Consider the following 22124-nt stretch of genomic DNA (forward strand, 5'->3'; position numbering starts at 1 on the left):
TTGGATTGAGGTAACCGTTAACGCATTCCCTCCACTTTTATGATACCTCAGTTCAGACGATATAAAGGAGGTATGTGACAACTAGGAGGCAGTTGTGATGGGCAACAGATGGTGTGGAGTACAAAGCAACCTAGAGGTAAAACTACCCGGTTTGTCCTCAACTCGCTTCACGTCTTGTGTAACAAATTTATCTCTAGAGTTAACACAATGCAATGTCTGTGCTTTCTCCCTAAAAGGAATATTTTTAAAAGTTCTGCCTGGTTTTAAAAAATAAACAGAGACACTTGCAAGCAACCGAGTACAATTTAATGCTACATTAATTGTAGATCTTAAACAGGCATAACGACGGCTGAATCATTCAGCTAAACCCTGAATCCCAGGGCAAGGAGGCACCATCAGGGGAAGGCCTCGGCCAGTATGCCCTGGTCATTTGGACCTCCGCATCAGCTGCTTGTTCACTGAGTGAGACAGGATGCTGGAATGGATGGACCACTGGGCTGATCCAGCAGGGTTCTTCTGATGTTCTTATGAAGGCCTCGGCCTCTGTTACAAGGAACTGGTTGTTCACTGTGTGAGATAGGAGGCTGGACTAGATGGACCCCTGGTCTGACCCAGCAGGACTCTTCTGATGTTCTTATGATGTTCTACCCTGTTTGTTGTCCCTCCAGAGGAACTGGTTGTCCCAGTGGTGAGACGGGACTCTGGACCAGATGGAGTGCAAAGTCATCTGTCAGAGAGCTATCAACCCCCCCCCCACGCTTGCTGTGGGTGTCAGAGTAGAGGGGGCCCAGGTGAGGGCACTTCAGCAGGTGCGGCCGTTTAGAGCTCGGGCTTAGGTTGCATTTTAAGAAGAGACCAGATAGAAGCCTCTCTGTGGGTCCAACCTACCTGTAGCCTTGGACATCGGAACTTACTTCAGCAAAGCTCTGCCTGACTGCTTCCTGGTTTTCGACTCCTGCTTTGGCTCCAGGATTCTGGCTCAGTACTTCAGAATTTGGACTTCTTACTTGGCTCCTGACCCCAGTTTTGGACTCTGGGCTTGGTTTTGTTCCCGTCTCTCTCTCAGATTGACCCCAGACCCAAACTCTGACTACCCGTTTGTCTCAGTCTACGAATTGCAAATTGCTTGGCTGGTAAGACGCTGACTGGACAATGAAGTCAATGGGCAGTGATAGGGTCAAGGCTTCCCGGCCGAGGGTGCTGTCACTTGGGCTCTTGGGGTGCGGCCCAGTAGGCCAGCACAGCGTCTTTGGCGTCTCATACGCTGGCCTCCCTCCCCACAAAACCAATAATACACATCCTCAAACCAACAGCCGAGCAGAAATAAGTTCCCTTGTATCCTAACAGAGCTGGTTTAGTAAGTTGATAATACATATTAATATAATTTGGTGTGAAAAGTTTGTTAACAATTGTTATCAATGTAACTTGCATATCCTGACCTTTAAGGCCTTACATGGTATGGGCCCTGTGTACCTGCCTCTGAATATGTCCCCCCCAGGGAGTTCTCTGCTCAGTAAATAGCAACTTGTTGAGGGTCCCTGGCCCCAGAGGGGTGCACTTGGCCTTGAAAAAAACCAGGGCCTTTTCAGCCCTGGCCCCAGCCTGGTGGAACGAGTTGCTGGGTGAAGTGCCAGCCCTTATGGCACTCTCTAAATTCCGGAGGGCTTGCAAGACGGCACCCTCTTCCACCAGGCATTTGGGGGCAACCCGTTAGGTATGGAATTGGAGTCACTGTGGATGGGGGGCAGGTAGTTATGATTTTCCTGCATTGTGCAGGGGGCTGGACTAGAAGGCTCTGGAGGTCCCGTCTAACTTGATGACCACCATTAGCATCAAACTGGCCCCCCTAGCTGTACCCCTGCCACCCTCCAGCGCGTGCCTGGTCAATACCAGGAAACACCTGCAATGCCCAGGCACACAGGGATAACTGGAGCGGTGGCTGCTGAGACCAATACGATTCCATGCCTTTTAAATCTTAAATTTGGCTGTTTTTTAAGCACTTGTTGTGCACCTCCCCAAAACCACCTGGAGAGGGGCGGCCTATGAATATAGATGTGTGGGTATGAATATATGCCTGTGGTTACAAAATGCACGTGCTGTAAAAACTATTATGCTATTCATCTTCTTATAATATTATTATTATTTTATTATTATTAATTATACCTTGCTAAACTCCAGCCCCTTTCCAAACCTTGCCCTATCACAATCAGGTCTCCCGGAATTTCCCGACCCAGAGTTGGCAACCGCCCGCTGCTCCTCTATCTTGCCGAGAGGATGCCTTCCCAGCATGCACTTGAGCCCGCGCCCCTCCTCCTCCCCCGTTGCCAAGACGCAGCACCTCCCGCCCCGCCCTTCGCCTTCTGTTTGGCGGACGCATCCCACGTGATGTCGAAGCCCCCCTCATCTCCCTCGGTGCTTGCCATTGGTCCTGAGGTGCCGCGTGCGTCCGCGAGCCGTCGGGACGTAGGCGGGGCTGGGCGAAGCGCCTGTTGCTAGGAGACGGGAGCGCAGCCGGGGCCTACCTCGCCGGGGCGGCGGGAACGGGGTCAGGTAGGGGCGCGATGAGGGCGCTGCTTGGGGCATGGGAGGGAGCGGGGGGCTTCTTTCCCACGACGGATCAATTTCTTAAAAGCAGAGAGCTTTCTGCGGGCGGGAGCGGGTTTGCACTCTGCACATGGGCAGAGGCCCTTCCCTCAAAGACCGTCCTCGGGTACCTCCGGCATTCCCCCCCCCTCCCGCGTCCCGCCCCTCTGCCTGGAAGCAGCTTCCCCTGTTGGATTTCTGCCTGCGGCCCTCTCTGGGGAATTGGTCCCCGAATTCCTCCTGGAGCATCGCGTTGCGCTCTCTGCCCTGGGGAATCCCCGGACATTGGGGGAGGCTCCCTTTGGGGGGGGGGGGATTTCCATGTAATTTACTTGGCACTTACTCACCTGCACTCAGGACCTGCAGAGCAAAGGCGCAAGAAGCCTCTGTGTGCACGGGCCCGGATTCAGGCCTCTGCACGCGAACGCTTCTTCCCGGAATGAAACTTTGCTGGACGTAAGGGTGCCCCTGGACTCAGCAGTGTCCATAACCAAAAGGCGAATATATTTATTTATTTTATAATGTAATATATGCCCCACCTCTCCCGATAGAGTCGGCCTCAGGCGACTTACAATAGGATAAAAGAATAAAATACAACCATTTCCATAAAACCCCTTTAATTAATCCCCAATAGAATAATAGCACAGTCTGAAAACTCCAGCAGATGGCGGAAACAATCTCCCTCCCCTGTCCCAGTTGGTAGATCACCTGCCCCAAATGCATCTGTACAATGGCACAGCCAGGAGGCTCTCACACAGCACCTTCCTCTAGACGGGGACCTCTGGTTCATAAATCTCGAGACAAACGGTCATGACTGGGGAAGGCACTGGCAATAAATAGACTCCCTTTGGTAAGGTAGAAGCTTCAAAGCTCCCTCGGTGTCCCTGAAGGAGTCTCAAAGCAGCTTACAATCCCCTTCCTCTCCCCACAACAGACACCCTGTGAGGGAGGGGAGGCTGAGAGAGCCCTGATGTTACTGCTCTGTGAGAACAGAACTATCAGAGCTGTGACAAGCCCAAGGTCACCCAGCTGGCTGCATGTGGAAGAGAAGTGGGGAATCCAGCCTGGCTTGCCAGATCAGAAGCTGATCATTTTAAACCACTACACCACGCTGGTTAAGTAGAGTTCTCCACATCAACTGTATGGAATCTTTTATAGACTGTAATTTTGACGTAAGAAACAAAAAAGAATTGGGAAATAAAACTACTGTATGCTCTGTTGTAGACTATATGTTTATTCCTGCCCTCCTACAGGTTCTTCTACTCTGAAATTGACTCTTAATGAGTTTGATGATGGGCGATATTCTCGCTTATGAAGCTGAGCTACTTGGAATGGTGAAGGAGGTGGGTGTTTAGCCTTAAAAAGAGAGAAGCAGCTCATTTAACATTTCTGGAAGGACACCACAAAGTTCTGCCTGGTGACTCAGCAGTTGTTGTTAGTTGCGAAGTCGTGTCCGACCCATCGCGACCCCATGGACAATGATCCTCCAGGCCTTCCTGTCCTCTCCCATTCCCCGGAGTCCATTTAAGTTTGCACCGACTGCTTCAGGGACTCCATCCAGCCACCTCATTCTCTGTCGTCCCCTTCTTCTTTTGCCCTCAATTGCTCCCAGTATTAGGCTCTTCTCCAGGGACTCAGCAGCGCTAGGCCTCAGTGGCTCAGTCCCACTGTCGGAGCAAGGAAACAGATCAACAAAGCCAGTTATCAAGGGGCAACCTGCTACATGATAGGCCCAAATTAAAAATATTTGGCCCTGGGATTCAAAGGCAATAAACCTCTGAATCCCAGTGCCAGGAGGCAACATCAGGGGAAGGTCTTGGCCTCTGTGGCCTGCAGTTAGACCTACAGAACCACTATTTGGCCCTTGGAATTTATAAAATCTTTAAATTTTGGTTGATTTATTCTGTTTTTTTATCATGTGATGTTGAACTATGCTGTTACCCGCTCTGAGTTTCCCAGGAAGGCAGGCTACAAAAAACATGTATTTATTGTGCAAGAAATGGTCAGCAGTGGGGGATGGCGGGATAGGGTTGCCAAGAAACTCTTGGAGATTTGGGGAGGTCAGAAACCTTGGTAGGGTACAATGCCACAGATTCTACACTCCATCCGCTTCCTCTAGGGCAGTGGTCCCCAACCTACGGTCCGCGGCCCTGTGACGGGCCACGAAGGCCAGGGCGCCGGGCCGTGGTTCCCTCTCCCCGCCCCCCCCGCAGTAAAAAACTTCCCAGTCCGCAAGCTTGTGGCACTTTCGCGCATTTCGACTGCGCAGCGCGTATGTGCGCCTGCACGGCCGGGCCACACATACGCGATGAGCGTGGCCGTTGCCCTGCCGGTCCCCAGCCAAAAAAAGGTTGGGGACCACTGCTCTAGGGGAACTGATCTCTGTGGTCTAAGGATGAGCTGCAATTCCGGGGGATCCCCAGGTCCCCCCTGGAGGCTGGCATCCCAAGTGAGACAGGATGCTGGACTGGATGGGCCACGTTTTGACCCAGCATGGCTGTTCTTAAGTTCTTGTTGTTGGCCTTCTAGAGGAACTGGCTGGCCTCTGTAAGAGACCGGAGGCTGCCCTAGTTGGACCGCTGGTCTGATCCAGCAGGGGTCTTCTGATGTTCTCTCTGGATTGCTAATAATGGTGGGGCCCATGCTGATTGAAGGAAATCATTCAGAAACATTGCATTTTTTGTCTGGGAGACCAATTGTTCGTTCCCTGATCTTTGCTCATGTCTTTAAATTTATTTAGATTTATTTAGATTTATTTAGATTTAAATGGGCATTATCGTTACCAATCCCCTCATTCTGTGACTTCTCTATTTGCTTGCAGTATCTGGAATTTGCAGAATTTGAGGATACCGTGAAGTCATTTACAAAGGAATGCAAAATAAAAGGGAAGCCCTTGCCGAAAACAGGAGGTGGTTCTGCGAAAGACTCTAAGGCTGTGATCATCCAGGTAACACTCCACACCCCCCCCCCGATCAAATCAGTTTTAGTGTGATTTGCTATTGATCAGTAAAGTCAGAACTCTCTCCCTGTGTGCTGAGATTCTCTTCTATGTGACTGCTAATCTCTCTTTTTAAAAACTGTACTTGAAGGCATTGCCATAGCTATGCATTTCAGTATAATCTTGGTCAGGAGATCTAGTAAACGCTGTTAAAATTGGAATGAAGATACACAAGGGTAATTGAAAAAAAATTAAATTGAAAATGACTACATTTTATTTATTATTTATTTTTATTATTTTTTATTTTTATTTACTTAAGAGACATTCGGAGCATGCTATAGGGAGCCTAACGTATTCCCTAGTGTTGTTTGGTTAGGTATCTTCATTCTAAATGATAACAATATTTATAGAATCCCAGAGTGGGAAGAGGCCATCTAGGCCATCTAGTCCCACACCCTGCTCAGTGCAGGATCAGCCTAGAGCATCCAGGAGAAGGATCTGTCCAGCCGCTGCTTGAAAACCACCAGGGAGGGGGAGCTCCCCACCTCTTGAGGCAGCCCATCCCACTGCTGAACTAGACTCACAGAATCCCAGAGTGGGAAGGGGCCATGCAGGCCATCTAGTCCCACCCCCTGCTCAGTGCAGGATTAGCCCAAGGCATCCAGGAGAAGGATCTGTCCAGCCTCTGCTTGAAGACGGCCAGTGAGGGGGAGCTCCCCACCTCCTTAGGCAGCCCCTTCCTCTGCTGAACTAGACTCCTAGAATCCTAGAGTGGGAAGGGGCCATACAGGCCATCTAGTCCCACCCCCTGCTCAGTGCAGGATCAGCCTCCAGCATCCAGGAGAAGGATCTGTCCAGCCGCTGTTTAAAGACCTCCAACCCCACCACAGTTATTTTGGTTGACAGCCAATACAATTATTGATGTAATTGTATCTGTTTAAACTTTTCCTTATTAGATCGCCTGATAAAATTTATAGCAGAGTAAAAAAACCAACTCTTAATATTATCCTTGCCTTAGAGCCAATGAGCAAAGAATCAGATTAGGGGTAGATGAGCATTAAGACGATAAAGAGGGAATTATCACACGTGTTGCCTCTTTCTGGAAGGATCTGCTAATGTCCTTTACTGACGGAGACCAGGACGTCTTCTTTGAGCTCTGGGAAGAGCACATTCCCCCTTCCGTCCGGGACAATGAGGCCGTGGCCCAGAAGCTGGAGTTCTACCTTCGCATCCATTTTGCCATCGTCCTCTTAAAGCGCAGCATGGGGAAGACTCCCTCCAGCCCGTCTGCTTGTTACGTATGTGCACTTTGTTCTCTCTTAAACCAGGAGACAGGAAATAAGACCAAGGTGGAGGATGCAAACCTGGCTCCTGGCGGGTTAAAAATGTCCTATAAAAACCCCAGTAAAACCCCAGTAAAACGGACAACAGATTACAATAAGAACAGAACAACATGGCAATAAAACTCCCAACCTCCCCCCCCCCATCACTAAACTCTAAAGGGCAGAAAGAGGGTCACAATGATAATTGATTGCTGCACACACCAGGGGGGCCTGCAGATCTTCCTCGCTACACCTGGTCTCAACCATAGACCTGGTAGAAGAGCTCCGTCTTGCAGGCCCTGCGGAACACTGAAAGTTCCCGCAGGGCCCGCAGCTCACCCGGGAGCTCATTCCACCAGGTCGGGGCCAGGACCAAAAAGGCCCGGGCCCTGGTCGAGGCCTGGCGTGCTTCCCTGGGGCCGGGAACAACCAATAAATTCTCACTGCAGGGGGCATAGGGCGATTACCTTTCCTAAGTAAAAGCTCTTCTATGGCTACTGCTTTCCAGGGGGAAGAGATTTGAGGGAGGAGAAAGAATATGTCATTTATTTATTTAGATTTTTATACTGCTTTTCCATACAGCTTTGGACAGTTTACATATAACATCATGGGGTAATTACATAGAACATTGTAACAAATATAATAACAAGCATAACATAAGATGTCAGCCAGAACAGTATTTGAACAGGAACTTTGACACAGCTTTGGGTTGGTCAGATTCTTCGGTCATGGGAATGGGGTGTCTGGGGCGGGGAAGTGGGTGTTTGGGGGCTGGACGGCCTCAAGCAAATGCCTGGTGGAGGAGCTCCCTTTTGCAGGCCCTGCAAAATTGTGAGAGTTTGGACAGGGCCCTGATCTCTTCAGGGAGCTCGTTCCACCAGGTGGGGGCCAGGACCGAGAAGGCTCTGGCCCTGGTTGAGGTCCAACGTGCTTCTCTGGGGCCAGGGATCCACAGCCAGTTGGAGGCGGTGAAGCGTAGGGCTCTTTGGGGGGGTACAGGCAGGGAGGCCTAAAAGTTGCAGAACTGGGGAGGTAGCGGCTGTTTGTTTTTGTGTCTCCTAAATCAGCCACCCTGCTTCTTTTAAAATCTGCCTTGTACAACAGTTGTGTTTCTGCAACTGCGTGGAGCCTGTTGGCATCATACCACCAGTAAGCTTTCAGTTCAGGGATGCAGATTTTACCTTCCTGTTGAGGCCTCAGAACTGTGTCTGGAAAGGAGCCGCCTCAAGTACTTCTGTACAATTCATTCTATGCAAAGGGATTTCTGTTTCAAGGCAGTTTCAGCCGCATTCAGCACAAACGTTGTCATTGTTTTCCAGGCATCTGATTTCTTCCTTCTCCTCTTCTTAGAGTAAAGCAGCGTTGGATGAAAGAGTGTTGCGTTTTAAGATGTATCTGGAGACCAAAGGAGCTGCCCTGAGCCAGACCACGGAATTCCTTCCTTTCTACGCTTTGCCTTTTGTTCCCAACCCGATGATCCACCCCTCCTTCAAAGAACTTTTCCAGGTAGGTTCTTGGTTACACGAGAATGGCAGTCTGGTGAGGCTGAGATACTGTGCGGACATACATTTTGGTGATTGGACTACGGCATTTTAGAAGCTATAGCTTGTTCACAGTACATCGAGTTCTCCGTTGAAGTGGGCAGGAACTCCATAAGAGAATGGTGGCTTGAAGAGGTCCTGCCTTCTCAGTGGAGGCCTTTGTGGTGGATTGTGTCCTGGTTGATCGTAAGAACATCAGAAGAGCCCTGCTGGATCAGACCAGGAAGGGTTCATCTAGTCCAACATCCTGTCTCACACTGTGGCCAACCGGTTCCTCTGGAGGGCCAACAACAGAGCAAACAGACTGAGGCTTTCATAAGACCCTCAGAAGAGCCCTGCTGGATCAGACCAGGGAGGGTACATCTAGTCCAACATCCTGTCTCACACTGTAGCCAACCGGTTCCTCTGGAGGGGCAACAACAGGGCAGAGAGACTCAGACCTTCATGAGAACATCAGACCAGGGAAGGTCCATCTAGTCCAGCCTCCTTTCTCCCACAGTAGCCAACCAGTTCCTTTGTACAACTAACAATGGCACATAGAGGCTGAGGCCTTCTCCTGATGTTGTCTCCTGGCACTAGAATTCAGAGGTTGACTGCTTCTGAACATGGAAGTTCCCTTTCTGTGGCTAGTAGCCAGTGATAGACCTCTCTTCCATGTTAAATCCCCTTTTCAAGCCACCTGTGGTTGTGGTCGATGTGCTTCCTTGCCGTTGGCTCCCATGACCAGTCTACATTTCTGCCTAAACATGGCAGCGATTCCCTTTCCCAAAAACCTGACCACTCTCCAAATTTCCCTCTGGTTCTCTTTTTGAAAGAAGTTATGCCCACTTCAGTCCCGCCTTCCACGGTGGCTAGTAAATAATTGGAACACAGCATTAAACAGAACGGTGTGGGTTAAGTAAACGGCTGCTGCCTTTTGTTTTATCTTCTCTAGGATTCTTGGGAGTCTGATCTGAAGACAAGGCTGGAAGATTTCCTGTCTGCCACTCTGAAAGCGAGCAATACCCCGAGGCTTCTGACGCTATATGTATCCTTTTCGAAATCCCGCAAAGGCCATTACGTTGTCATGATGGTTTTACGACCAGTATAATTCCCCTTGCCTGCGTTTACCTCAGTAGCGTTGCTCAGTTTTCTGACTTCCCTTTGGCAACCCTGGAAAGCATCCTTTTCAAAGGTCCAGATCAAGTTCAGGGTTCTGGTTCTAACTTTTAAGGCGGTCTGGGCCCTGTGTATCTAAGGGACCGCTTCTCCCTGTACACCATAGAATCACTGGCAGTCTTCAAGCAACTCTATGATTCTATGATTCTATGACTCTAGAGTTGGAAGGGACCTCCTGGGTCATCTAGTCCAACCCCCTGCACTATGCAGGCCAACTCACAACCCTATCGTTCACCCACTGTCACCTGCCACCCCCAGAAGAATATTAAGATCTTTGAATGCTGATATATTGGCAGCCCCTGGCACTATAAATCATAGAATCATAGAGATGGCCATACAGGCCATCTAGTCCATCCCGCTGTTCAACGCAGGATCAGCCCTAAGCATCCAAGAAAAGTGTGTATCCAACCTTTGCTTGAAGACTGCCAGTGAGGGGGAGCTCACCACCTCCTTGGGCAGCCTATTCCACTGCTGAACTACTCTGACTGTGAGAATTTTTTTTCCTGATATCTAGCCTATATCGTTGTACTTGTAGTTTAAACCCATTACTGCGTGTCCTCTCCTCTGCAGCCAACAGAAACAGCATCCTGCCCTCCTCCAAGTGACAACCTTTCAAATACTTAAAGAGGGCTATCATGTCCCCTCTCAACCTCCTTTTCTCCAGGCTAAATCCTCTAGATCCCAGAGCCAGGAGGCAATGTTGGTAGAAGGCCTCGGCCCCTCTGCCCTGTTGTTGTCCCTCCAGAAGAACTGGTTGGCCCCTGTGCAAGACAGGAGGCAAGACTAGATGGACCACTGATGTTCTTATGAAGTTCTTATGAAGTTCGAGGCCCCTCTGCCCTGTTGCTGGTCCTCCAGAGGGACTGGCTGGCCACGTGTGAGACAGGATACTGGAGTGGATGGACCCCTAGTCTGACCCAGCAAGGGATGTTCTTATGAACATGTCATTCCATCATTACACCAATTTCATCAGTTCAGTCCTCAGCCCAATTCAAGGTCTTGGCTTTGGCCTTTAAAGCCCTCCATGGCTTAGACCTGGGGTATCAGAAGGCCTGAAGGACTGTCTTTCCCCTTATGTTTCTGTCTGGGAATTAGGATCGCTGGCAGAGGCCCTTTTGTCCCATCAAGCAAAGAAGCTCATTTGCCAGGGACATGAGAGAGGGACTTTTCAGTAGCGGTTCCCACAATTATTGAATAACCTCCACAGGGAGGTACACCCCCCCCCCTCTGGCCTCTGTCTTTCGGAAGCAGCTGAAGATGGTTTTATTTAGGTCTGTCCACGATTTAAAGGATCCTGAATTGTGATTTTAAAAATGTGGTCCATTATATTTTTATTTCTTTTATATGTCTATTGCAAGATGCCTTGAGCTCAGAAAGGCAGCTAATAACATGTTTTAAATGAGTAAATGCATTTCCAGGGGGAAAGCAGCGGCTGATCTTTAAAGAGGCTGAATGCCTCATTCTGTTGTTTAATTTCACTGCCCGGCAGAACCGAAATGAAAGTCCCTGGAGCTGCTGCTTCTCTCGGTGAAAGGGGGAAGAAGCAGTGAAAGGTACGTCTTCCAAACCGTTTGACCCTCACCTAGTTGTTTATCCCAGCTGGCCATTAATCAGAGTGGTTTACAGCCGTGTGGCTTTTGCTTGAGAATGCTGTCTCTGAGTGAGCCCTCGGTTGGCAACATGGATCGCAGCCGTCGTCCGATGGAATTTTATGTTTCCCAGGTTTTAAGCCTTGTTTACACGCTCTAGAATAAGCCAGGATTTCATTATATCCATCACTGAATTCTAGACATTTTCCTCCAGCTTTAGGGAAGGGGACACAGCTTAGCTGTAGTACACAGGGTCGATGTAAGGTCTCTGGTTCCTTACCTCCAGTTGGAAGAAAGGTGGCGGGGCTGGCCGCGATCCCTGTTTAGATTTTGGAAGGCTCTTGCTAGTTAGCTGGACAGTGAGAGGTTAGAGAGCCAGCATGCCAGGTTAGACTGGGAGGGACGTGTTTTATGTGTATTTTAAAAGCATCAGAAGAGCCTTGCAGGATCAAACCAGGAGTCCATCTGGTCCTGCGTCCTGCCTCACACAGGGGCCAACCAGTTCCTCTGGAGGTCCACCAACAGGGCAGAGAAGCTGAGGCCTTCACATCAGAAGAGCCTTGATGGATCAGACCAGTGGTCCATCTAGTCCAGCATCCTGTCTTATACAGTGGCCAACCAGAGGTGTCTCGGGAAAAGGTCTTTCCCATCCCCTCCTGCCTGGTCCTTTTAACTGGAGATGCTGGGGATTGAACCTGGGACCTCCTGCATGCCAAGCAGAGGCTCTCCCACTGAGCCATTCTAGAAACAGGTGGTGTCAGAAGAGACAAGCATGCAACAATGCCAGTCCAAAGAATCTCCTTTTCCCATCGGTGACCTCGAGATTTTTTGTTCTTGAAAAGTACTGTGGGGGGGGGGAGGAGGAGGATGTTAACAATTTGGTCACAGAATTAGTCCCAGCATGTCAGTCCCTTAGTTGGTTTCTCTCTCTGTTCTCTCATATATGTCCATATTCCTTAGCGTCACCTTTTCTCACTTGGCAGAAGGAGAACGTGCAGTGCAGCCAAGGTAAGTCTGCAGGCTTTCTTGAAGTGTATCTTCTCTTTGCCGTGGCTTGGATGGCCCAGGATGGGCTGATCTCATCAGAGCTCAGACGCTAAGCAAGGTCGGCCCTGCCTAGGACTTGGATGGGAGACCCCCAGGGAAGGCAAGGGTCGCTGCGCATTGGCAAACCACCCCTGAACTCTTATGGGGTCGCCAAAAGTCAGCTGTGACTTGAAGGCACCCCCCCCTCTTCCCATTGCGGTAGCCCATCCTGTCTCTCTCTAAATCCTGAAGCCCAAAGGGATAGTAGGTTCCAGGGACATTTTTAGAGCTGATTGTCTTTAAAACCACAAAGGAAAATGTGTCAGACGCACAGGAAACTCACAACAAAACTTATTCAAAAGAAAATAGTTTTATTGATTAGCACTATACGCATTGGACTGAAAGTCAAATCTGACTCGAAGCCAGATTTGCCTCAGCTTATCAATACATTTCTCCCGCCCAAAACTTGACAGTTCCCAAGAAGGGGGGTTGGTGAAGAAAGACATATGTGAAACAAAAACAGGATTCCAAACTCCCATCCTTGAGAGAGGTACAAACAACCCTGTGAGCCCACAACAAGATAAGGTTAGAATAACATCACTATTCTATTTTATTGCTTACAAACTACAAGGACGGGGCTAGCAGGCGCCAGGTCCCATCAAGCAATATAACTGACATGGAGGAACTCAGGCTAAATTTATGACAGAGATTCTACAATCCTGACATCCCTCCGCATTAAAACTAACTTCACTCCTCCATCTAGCCGGCATCTACCGGGCGAGGACAATCAGGAAAGGCTCGATGGAAAGCCCGGAGAAGGCGAGGTGCTTTCACATTCCCTGCCTCCACCCACTCCTTGTCCCCTGAGGGGAAATCTTTCCACTCAATCAGATATTGAAGGCGACCCTTGTGCAAACGAGAGTCTAAAATCTGGTTGACTTCATAGTGGGTGTCTTTGTCGATGTAAATTGGCACAGGCTGGTCTGGAGGAGGGTGCCACTCGTCTGGGGCCGGAGCTCTTCGCAGCAGGCTGGAATGAAAAACCGGATGCACATTCCTATAAGTCTTTGGTAAGGCTAGCTCAACAGTCACAGGATTAATCAGTTTTACCACTTTAAAGGGCCCCACATATTTAGGGCCAAGTTTCTTAGATTTCTGCTGGCACCTCAGGTTTTTTGTAGACAAATAGGCCAGGTCTCCCACTTTCCAATCAGGTGCAGGTACTCTTTTCTTATCTGCTTGTGCTTTATAGGCCTGTTTCGCCACTTTGAGGCTAGCAACAATTTCTGGCCACCCTGTACTGATGGTCGATGCCCATTTGTTTATGTCAGGAGCCTCCGTGGAGCTGAGTTCCCAGGTGGGAGCTGTTGCCAAATCAGTCCCATACACTACTTTAAAGGGCGATACCCCTGTTGAGGCATGAACCCCATTGTTATAGGCAAATTCAGCCAGTGGCAATAAGGAGACCCAATTGTCCTGCTGGTGATTGATAAAACAACGCAAATACTGTTCCAGGATTTGGTTTACCCTCTCGGTCTGGCCATTTGATTCTGGATGATAACCCGAAGTGAGGGCTTGCTCCACCCCTAATAGTCTCAAGAGTTCCCTCCAAAACTTGGAAACGAACTGGGGGCCCCGATCCGTCAGGACACGTGTCGGGATCCCGTGCAGACGTACCACGTGTTCAACAAAAAGAGAAGCCAATTTTGGTGCTGAAGGCACTCCCGTGCAGGGAATGAAGTGAGCCTGTTTAGAAAAAGCATCTACCACCACCCATATAACGGTGTGCCCATGGCTTGGAGGGAGGTCCGTAATAAAGTCCATAGTGACCTCTGTCCATGGACGGGAGGGGGTGGGCTGTGGTTGCAATAGCCCCTTTTTCTTGCCTCCAACCGGTTTCGAGGTGATACAAATAGGGCACCCCTGCACGTATTTTTCTACATCTTTGCGCATGGACGGCCACCAATACTGTCTCCTGACTAGGTGTAGAGTTTTCACGAAACCAAAATGTCCAGCAGTTTTTGCATCGTGGCACAGTTTCAAAACTTTTTCTCTGGCCGCAACAGGAACAAAGAGTCTCTCACCCTTAAAAAAGAGCCCCCCCTTCTCCGTCAGGTCAGGGCGGAGGGAGCCAAACTCCGGATCTTGTGACATCTCTTTCTGGACCCAGCCCCCTGGGATGGGCGGAACAGTCTTTACGTGGCTGCGCGTCACGGCGGCCATCCCTAGTTGGGCGGGGGTGAAAACGGTGTCCACCAATGGGTCTCGTTTGCTGTTGTACTGGGGCAGGCGTGATAATGCATCTGCCAAAAAGTTCATTTTACCCGGCAGATGCTTAAGGGAGAAGTTGAAACGGGCGAAAAACTCCGCCCACCTCATTTGCTTGGCGGACAGTGATCGGGGCTGCTTGAGTGCCTGGAGGTTTTTATGATCCGTCCAGACAACAAATGGGATTGCGGACCCCTCTAGCCAATGCCTCCATGTGGAAAGGGCCAATTTTACTGCAGCCGCCTCCTTTTCCCAAATTGCCCAATTTCGCTCTGCCCCCGAGAATTTCTTTGACAGGTAGGCCAGCGGGTGTAACTTCCCGTCCTCCCCCTCTTGGAGGATCACGGCCCCCATTGCTACGTCCGAGGAGTCTACTTGCACAGTGAATTGCTTAGAAGGGTCAGCATGGGCCAGTACCGGTTCGGACGTAAACAACAACTTTAGTTTGTCAAATGCGTCTTGACAGGGGGGAGTCCACAGAAGGGGCGTCCCCGGGCGGCTCGCCGCTTTTCCCCCTTGTTTGGTTTTCAACAAGTCAGTGAGGGGCAACGCCACTTTAGCAAAATTTGGGATGAAAGTCCTGTAGAAATTAGCGAACCCTAAGAAACTTTGCAGTTGCCTCCTGGTGCGGGGAGGTTCCCAAGCTAGCAAGTCGCGCACCTTGCCAGGATCCATCTCAATCCCAGCTTGGGAGACACGGAACCCCAAAAACTCCACCGCCTCGCGGTGGAACTCACATTTGGACAGTTTAGCAAACAACTGGTGCTTCCGCAAGCGCTTGAGCACTTCGCGGACCAGATCAGCATGACTCTCAACATTCTCAGAGTACACAAGAATATCATCAATATAAACCAACACCCCCTGGTACAATAAATCATGCATAATTTCATTAATCATATTCATGAACACGCCCGGAGCGCCGGCGAGGCCGAACGGCATTACGGTGTACTCAAACTGCCCCAGGGGGGTATTAAAGGCCGTTAAATATTCGTGCCCCTTCTTGATCCGAACCCGGTAATAGGCTTCCCTCAAATCCAATTTCGTAAAAATCCGTGCCTTCCCCAAATGGCCCAACAAGTCCTTGATCAGGGGGAGCGGGTAGGCATTGCAGGTAGAGACCGCGTTCAACCCACGGTAGTCAGTACACAAACGTAACGAACCGTCCTTTTTTTTCACAAAAAGGACCGGAGCCGCCAATGAAGACGTGGCCGGCCTAATAAAACCCCTCGCTAGGTTTTTGTCCAGAAATTCCCTAAGCTCCGCCATTTCCCGGGGGCTCATGGAATAAAGTTTGGCTTTAGGGAGCGGCTCCCCTTTCTTCAATTCGATGGCACAGTCAGTTTTACGGTGGGGAGGAAGTTGGTTGCACTCAACCTCCGCGAACACATCCGCAAAGTCCTGATACTCAGGAGGGAGCACCGCCCCTCCCGATCCCAGAGCGGCCACAATCCCCGGACTTGGGGGCTCCCGCGGTCGGGCGTGCTGCTCGCAGGCGGGAGAAGTAAAGTTCACAGTCCCTTCTTTCCATTTCACTAGGGGGTCATGCTCCTTCAACCAATCCAACCCCAACACACAAGGGAAGGCAGAATGAGGGGCTACCAAAGGCTGGAATTGCTCCCAATGTTTTTTTATGTCCAAGTCCATTGGGCGCGTTTTCGCTGTGGCCTCCCCTCCGGGAGCACATTTCCCGTCTAATTGGGTGATTGGTAAGGGTTCCCTCAGCGGCACCTTTCCCACCCCCAAAGTCTCGGCCAGTGCCGGGCTCACTAGGGATTGGGTGCACCCCGAGTCCACGATACACCGGACTCCCACTGTCTTTCCCGACTTAGGGTTGGAGAGCTTGGCAGGCAGGAGTAGCAAGGGGGAATCACTCACCGCGCGTTTGCCCCTGTTGGCGGCCTGCTGGCGGGGCGCCTTTACAGCAGACCGTCCTCGTTTCCCGACTGCTCCTCGGCTTGGTCCTCATCCTCCAGCCCGCTTCCCTCCTCCGAGTCGTCCACTGCTGGCACGGTAGCCACTGGCACCAGGAGGGACTTAGCACTTTTCTTTGGAGTGGTTTTCTTGGCAGGCTGGGCTTTCGGTGGGGCGCTGCTCACAGCCTTCGGGGTCGCTGTCGCTTTTGTCGGGCAGTGTGCGAGAAAGTGCCCCGCTTGGCCGCAACCCAGGCACAGCCCCTTTTCCATGCGCCGGGTGCGCTCAGACGGCTCCAACTTGGCTCGGGGCTTGGTTTTCGCTGGGGTGGAAGTTTTCGCCACGGTTTTGCCGGCCAGGACCTGCACCATCGAAGCTCGTTCCAAGCGATTTTCCATCTCCCCAGCCAATTGGACCCACCCTTCGACTGTAAGCGGGTCTTCCAGGAGGAGGCATTTGTCTGCCAGGGTAGGATTGAGGCCCCCCACAAACGACAGCACGCGTTGGGGTTCCGTCCAGTCCGGCACCGAGGAAGCCAGCTCCTTAAACTCCCTGGCGTACTCGACCACGGACAACTTCCCTTGCCGGTGAGCCCTGAGTTTTTTCTCCGCAGTCTCTCGCTCGAACGGTTCCACGTACATCTGGCGCAGGGCTCTCATAAAGTGGTTGTAGTCACGGATGGCCTGGGGGTGATAGCGGTACAAGTCCACGAACCACTTGGCTGCTTTGCCTTCCAGGGCTTGGCCAACGAAACGCACTTTCTCAGCGTCGTCCTGGAAAGTGAACCCCATTTCCATCATGTAAGCCTGGAGGTGCACCAGGAACGTAGGGAAATCGGAGGGGTCTCCGGAAAACTTAGCCTTGAATTTATAAGTGCTCCGCATCTCCACACCCCGGAGGTGGGCTGGTAGGCGCCCCGGGCCCCAATCCGCCGGTGCCGGGGCCGGCGCTGGGGGTCTTGCACCACGGCCGATGCCTCGTCCTCTCCCCGCCGCCGCTCTTGCTCGTTCCGCTGCCCGTGCCGCCTCTGCTGCTCGCGCTGCCGCTCGCGCCGCTTCGCGCGCCGCTGCTGCCGCCGCCGCCTCGGCTCCCGCAACGTCCGCCGCCGCCGCTGCTGCCGCCGCCGCCGCTGCATCCTCGCCACCGTCCGCGCCGTCCCCTCCGGCTCCATCGCCGCCCCGCGCCGCCTTCGTCCTCTCGCTCCTCGTCCTCGCCTTCCTGTTCTCGCTGTGCTCTCGCTCGAGCCTCTGCCTCTGCCTCGATTTCCAGCTGCGCCCTGGCTCTGGCCAACGCCTCAGCATCCGCTGCCGCTTGCGCGTCCGCCATACCGTGTTCCCGCAGTGCAAGCCCACCGCTCACTCTTCGCAGGCTGGTATCGTGCGCACCACCACCGAGCACCTCCTTCAGCAGGCGTTGTGTTCGGCGCTTCTCCTCCGGATCCAACCGACCCGAAAGATCCTGCAGCCAGTTAGTCACCCTGTCCAGCTTGTACTGCAAGTCCTGTGTCTCACCCACAGGCTCCAGCGCGTAGCTAGGCAGTCCCAGGTGCTCCGGCCACTTCTCATCCCCAGTAGGGCGGTCGTATTTAGACAATCGCCTGCGTTGGGTGACGTGTCGTTCCAAAAATTCCTCGGGCCCCGGGGTTGTCCCCGAGATTGCCCGCATCATGCCCGAGCTGTGCGGGCCGGCACTCGCGCCGTCGCCCTGGGAGAGGTCCCAATCCAGGCCCTCTCCCTGCTCAGAAAAAGTATGTCCCTCGCCCTGCATTTTGCAGGTGAAAGGAGTTGTGAGATTTGACTTGATGTCAGACGCACAGGAAACTCACAACAAAACTTATTCAAAAGAAAATAGTTTTATTGATTAGCACTATACGCATTGGACTGAAAGTCAAATCTGACTCGAAGCCAGATTTGCCTCAGCTTATCAATACATTTCTCCCGCCCAAAACTTGACAGTTCCCAAGAAGGGGGGTTGGTGAAGAAAGACATATGTGAAACAAAAACAGGATTCCAAACTCCCATCCTTGAGAGAGGTACAAACAACCCTGTGAGCCCACAACAAGATAAGGTTAGAATAACATCACTATTCTATTTTATTGCTTACAAACTACAAGGACGGGGCTAGCAGGCGCCAGGTCCCATCAAGCAATATAACTGACATGGAGGAACTCAGGCTAAATTTATGACAGAGATTCTACAATCCTGACATCATGCCTGCCTGCTCCAGGGCAAATGACCTCCCTTCTGCAGTTAATGTGTCCTTCACAGTGTTGGCGTACAGCGCAAGGCATCATGGTGCCTTTAAGGGCAGAGCCCTATGTTGGGAGGGAACTTGGCTTCCTCCCTTTCGGTGCTGAATCAGAGGCAGTGTGGGGGGGGGCATGCATTGGTGGGTGGGGAGAAGGGGCTTATTTCCCCCCCCCCCATCTTCCAGTTCTGTCTTTCAAATCCTCACCTCTACACGCTCCAAATGTCTCTCCCTCTCTCAGAGGGTTCTCCTGACCTTTGCCAAACCTTGAGACTCCTGGGGAAATTACTGGGCTCAGCTGAGCTGTAAAAGACCACATACCTGGTAGGCCTTTTGTGGCTGCAGCTGGGTGTCACAAAACCCCAATCAGATTGTTTTCAAGCGAGGGAAAACTTGACAGAAGCATCCTTGGAAACTCCCTTAGTTTTTTTTTTTTGCCTCCTGAAGCTTTTAAATACTTGAAGATGGTTATCAGATCACCTAATTAATTAACTAATTTACCATATGCCCTCTAGGTAAAGGTAAAGGTATCCCCTGTGCTTCACACCAACATGGCTACCTACTTGAATCTAAGACAGGGAATAGGCAAATTCTATAAGAGGCTATAAGATGTGACAGCTAAATGGAGCCTCCAGGCTTAGTGGCAGTGTACCTCTATTCCTAGCATCTGCCAATCAGGCAGTGGGGAGAGGGTGTTGGTTTTCTGCCCTGTTCCTGAGCTTAACAGAAGCAACCTGTTGATCGCTGCTGGAAACAGAAAACCAGGCCAGGTTGAGCTTTGTGGTCCCAACGCAGTCAGCTTTTTCTTACATTCTTAGGGGTTGTTTATTGGAAACTGCTCCCAGCCAAGCCTTTAAAAGAGTTTAAAAGGGCTTTCAAATGCTGACAAATGGTGCGGGGTGCATATATCATTTCCCCCAGCTGGCACTCTTGAGCGTGTGATTTTTCCCTGGAAATCGTTTCTCCCCCATCAGGTCTGATATTAAAAGCACATTTCTCCGTTTTGTTGGAGGTTATTAAAAGAGCATTTAAAAGAGCATCTCAGACCACCAGAGATGCCAAATAAGGCCAGTTTGGAACATGGTTGGTTTTCCCTGATCCCTGCCAGGATTTGGGGATCCTGGAAAAATCTCGTCGCTCATCTGAGCAGGACGGAGAATTACCTGGTGGGCAGTGCTGTGGTTCGGGTTGCATGGTCCATTTAGATGCGAGGACAAAAATCGGCACGAAAGAGTTTTTCAGTGGGGGGAAAAACTGATTAAAATGTCCTTGGACCTTCTCTCGGTGGTTCTGGTCCGTTGAAGCTGGTGAAAGGAAAGCAGTGGGGGAGAGAGAACTGTTCTGGACTTCCATGAGCATCTTTGGGTTTCTTCTCCAGGCCCAGAACTTCCACTCCAGATGTGCTGCTGCCTCCGGCCACCTATGCAATTGTTTGCTACTTTAAAATACTTTGTGTGTTCTCCCTCCCTTACTCCTGAAAGTCAGCTTGGTTTAGTGGTTAAGAGCGGTGGCCTCTGATCTGGAGAGCCAGATTGGATTCCCTACTCCTCCCCCACATGCAGCCAGCTGTATGACCTTGGGCCAGTCCCAGTTCTCTTAGAGCTCTCTGAGCCTCACTTCCTTCTCAGGGTGTCTGTTGTGGGGAGAGGAAGGCAAAGGTGTTTGTAAGCCGTTTTGAGACCCTTTCTCAGCATGGAACTGGGGTCGCTGTGGGTGGGCAGGTAGTTGTGAATTTCCTGCATTTTCCAGGGGGTTGGACTAGGTGACCCTGGAGGTCCCTTCCAACTTTGTGATTCTATCATTCTGGTAGTGAAAAGTGGGGTACAAAAAGCCAGCTCCTCTTATATCTGCCGTTCTTCCCACCTATATATAGATGCAGTTTCATTTCTCTCCCTCAAAATCCTTCCTTAAAGCCCACCCAAGCTGTTAGTCAGTGCAAAGGGAGCCTCAGTCTGTGCAGACACATTTGCTCCTTGTTTCTCCTGAAATACCCCCAAGGTGGACTGTCACGTCCTTGAACCCGGGGCCAGGAGCAGCATGTGGGGGGTTTGCTTTTGCCATCAAGTCACGGGGCTGACTTCTGGTGACCCTAAGGGGATTCCAGGGCAAGAGAGGGACAGAGCTGGTTTTCCATTGCTTGCTTCTGCGTCACGACCGGGCTGTTCCTTGGAGGTCTCTCGTCCATATACTAGCCAGGGCCAATGTGCTGTCATGGTTAAGAGCAGTAGTTTCTAATCCGGCGAGCTGGGTTTGATTTCCGGTTTCTCCCTGTGCAGCTAGCTGGATGACCTTGGGCTAGTCACAGTCAGAGCAGTTTTCACAGAGCAGTTCTCTCAGAGCTCTCTCAGGCCCACCTCCCTCCCAGAGTGTCTGTTTCGAGTAGAGGAAGGGAAGGTGATTGTAAGCTGCTTTGAGACTCCTTCCAGCAGTGAAAAGTGGGGTATAAAACCTAACTCTTCTTCCTTTCCCCCCCCCCTCCCTTGCCTTTTGAGATTGGACAATAGCTATCCAGGTCAGGGTGTTTGTGGGGTTGTTACTTTAAATACCCAGATTGTTACTTTAAATCAGGGGTAATCAAACTGTGGCCCTCCAGATGTCCATGGACTACAATTCCCATGAGCCCCTGCCAGCAAATGCTGGCAGGGGCTCATGGGAATTGTAGTCCATGGACATTTGGTGGGCTGCAGTTTGACTACTCCTGATTTAAATACTCAGTGTCTGTCTTATCTACTTGGACTGGCAGAGGCGTTTGTGGGTTCTGGGGGGAGGGGGATTCTTTCACATCGTCTTCTGCCTGGTCCTGCTGGGGACTGATCCTGGGCCAGGCCATCTGGATGCTGGGCAGGTGCTCCATGGCTGAGCCACAGCCCAGCTCCAGGAAGGCTTCTAAAACCTCCTTACGCCACTGGCCCTGTCCAGACAGATCCTCTTGGATGGCCGTTGTGCTGCCTCCATGGCTGTGAGACTTGCTAATGTTGTATGTGTATTAATTTTGTATTTATCATATAGTGTGTGTCGTATAGGCAATCCAAGTATTGTCTGACCCCTGGGTAAGGGACGTTCGGAGGTGGTTTTCTACTGCCTGCCCCTGCGTCATGACCGCTAATGCTCCTTGGAGGAACAACCACCCAACCCCTTGGAGGCAGGGTCGGCCCCGCTTAGCTTCCGAGATCAGCCCAGCCCGTTCTAGTCATGACCCCTAGTGGAGGAAATGCCTTCCTAATCCTTGAAGGCTCTCCTTCAGCAAACTGGAGCCCGAACCATGCGGGGCTTCATTGGTCAACATCAACACCTTGAACTGGGTTCAGAAGCGAATGAGAAGCTGGTGCAGATCTTTCGAGACCGGTGTGATGTGCCGCCAGCCACAGGCTCCCGTCAGTCGTCAAGCTCATTCCTGTGGATCTTTTTGCCTTCGTGATCCCCTGGGAAGTCTTCCTTGCACGTGCCCCCTTCACAACCACGGCCGTCTCTTTGTGACAGAATGTTCCCAGAAAGCCGTTCCATTGTCAAGTTGCATTTCAGCAGTGGACTTTTCCCCGTC

At 51.2% G+C, this 22124-nt stretch overlaps 1 protein-coding gene across 3 annotated transcripts in view; it reads left to right on the forward strand.

Annotated features, from left to right (window-relative positions):
• The first annotated feature begins 891 nt into the window (after positions 1–891).
• The window catches only part of ARMC9 (armadillo repeat containing 9), a 105838-nt gene continuing 84605 nt past the window's right edge, over positions 892–22124 (forward strand). The window contains exons 1-7 of one of the 3 annotated variants that reach the window (XM_077348080.1): positions 892–1133; positions 3837–3926; positions 5405–5530; positions 6628–6819; positions 8194–8349; positions 9319–9411; positions 12115–12139. In XM_077348080.1, the coding sequence (XP_077204195.1) occupies positions 3864–3926; positions 5405–5530; positions 6628–6819; positions 8194–8349; positions 9319–9411; positions 12115–12139 (655 nt within the window). In that variant the 5' untranslated portion in view covers positions 892–1133; positions 3837–3863. Of the gene's footprint in view, positions 1134–2419; positions 2551–3836; positions 3927–5404; positions 5531–6627; positions 6820–8193; positions 8350–9318; positions 9412–12114; positions 12140–22124 lie in introns of those variants that run through there. The other 2 variants (XM_077348078.1, XM_077348079.1) reach the window with 2 other exon arrangements.

Source organism: Paroedura picta, chromosome 8, assembly GCF_049243985.1.
Source record: "Paroedura picta isolate Pp20150507F chromosome 8, Ppicta_v3.0, whole genome shotgun sequence".
Lineage (NCBI taxonomy): Eukaryota > Metazoa > Chordata > Lepidosauria > Squamata > Gekkonidae > Paroedura > Paroedura picta.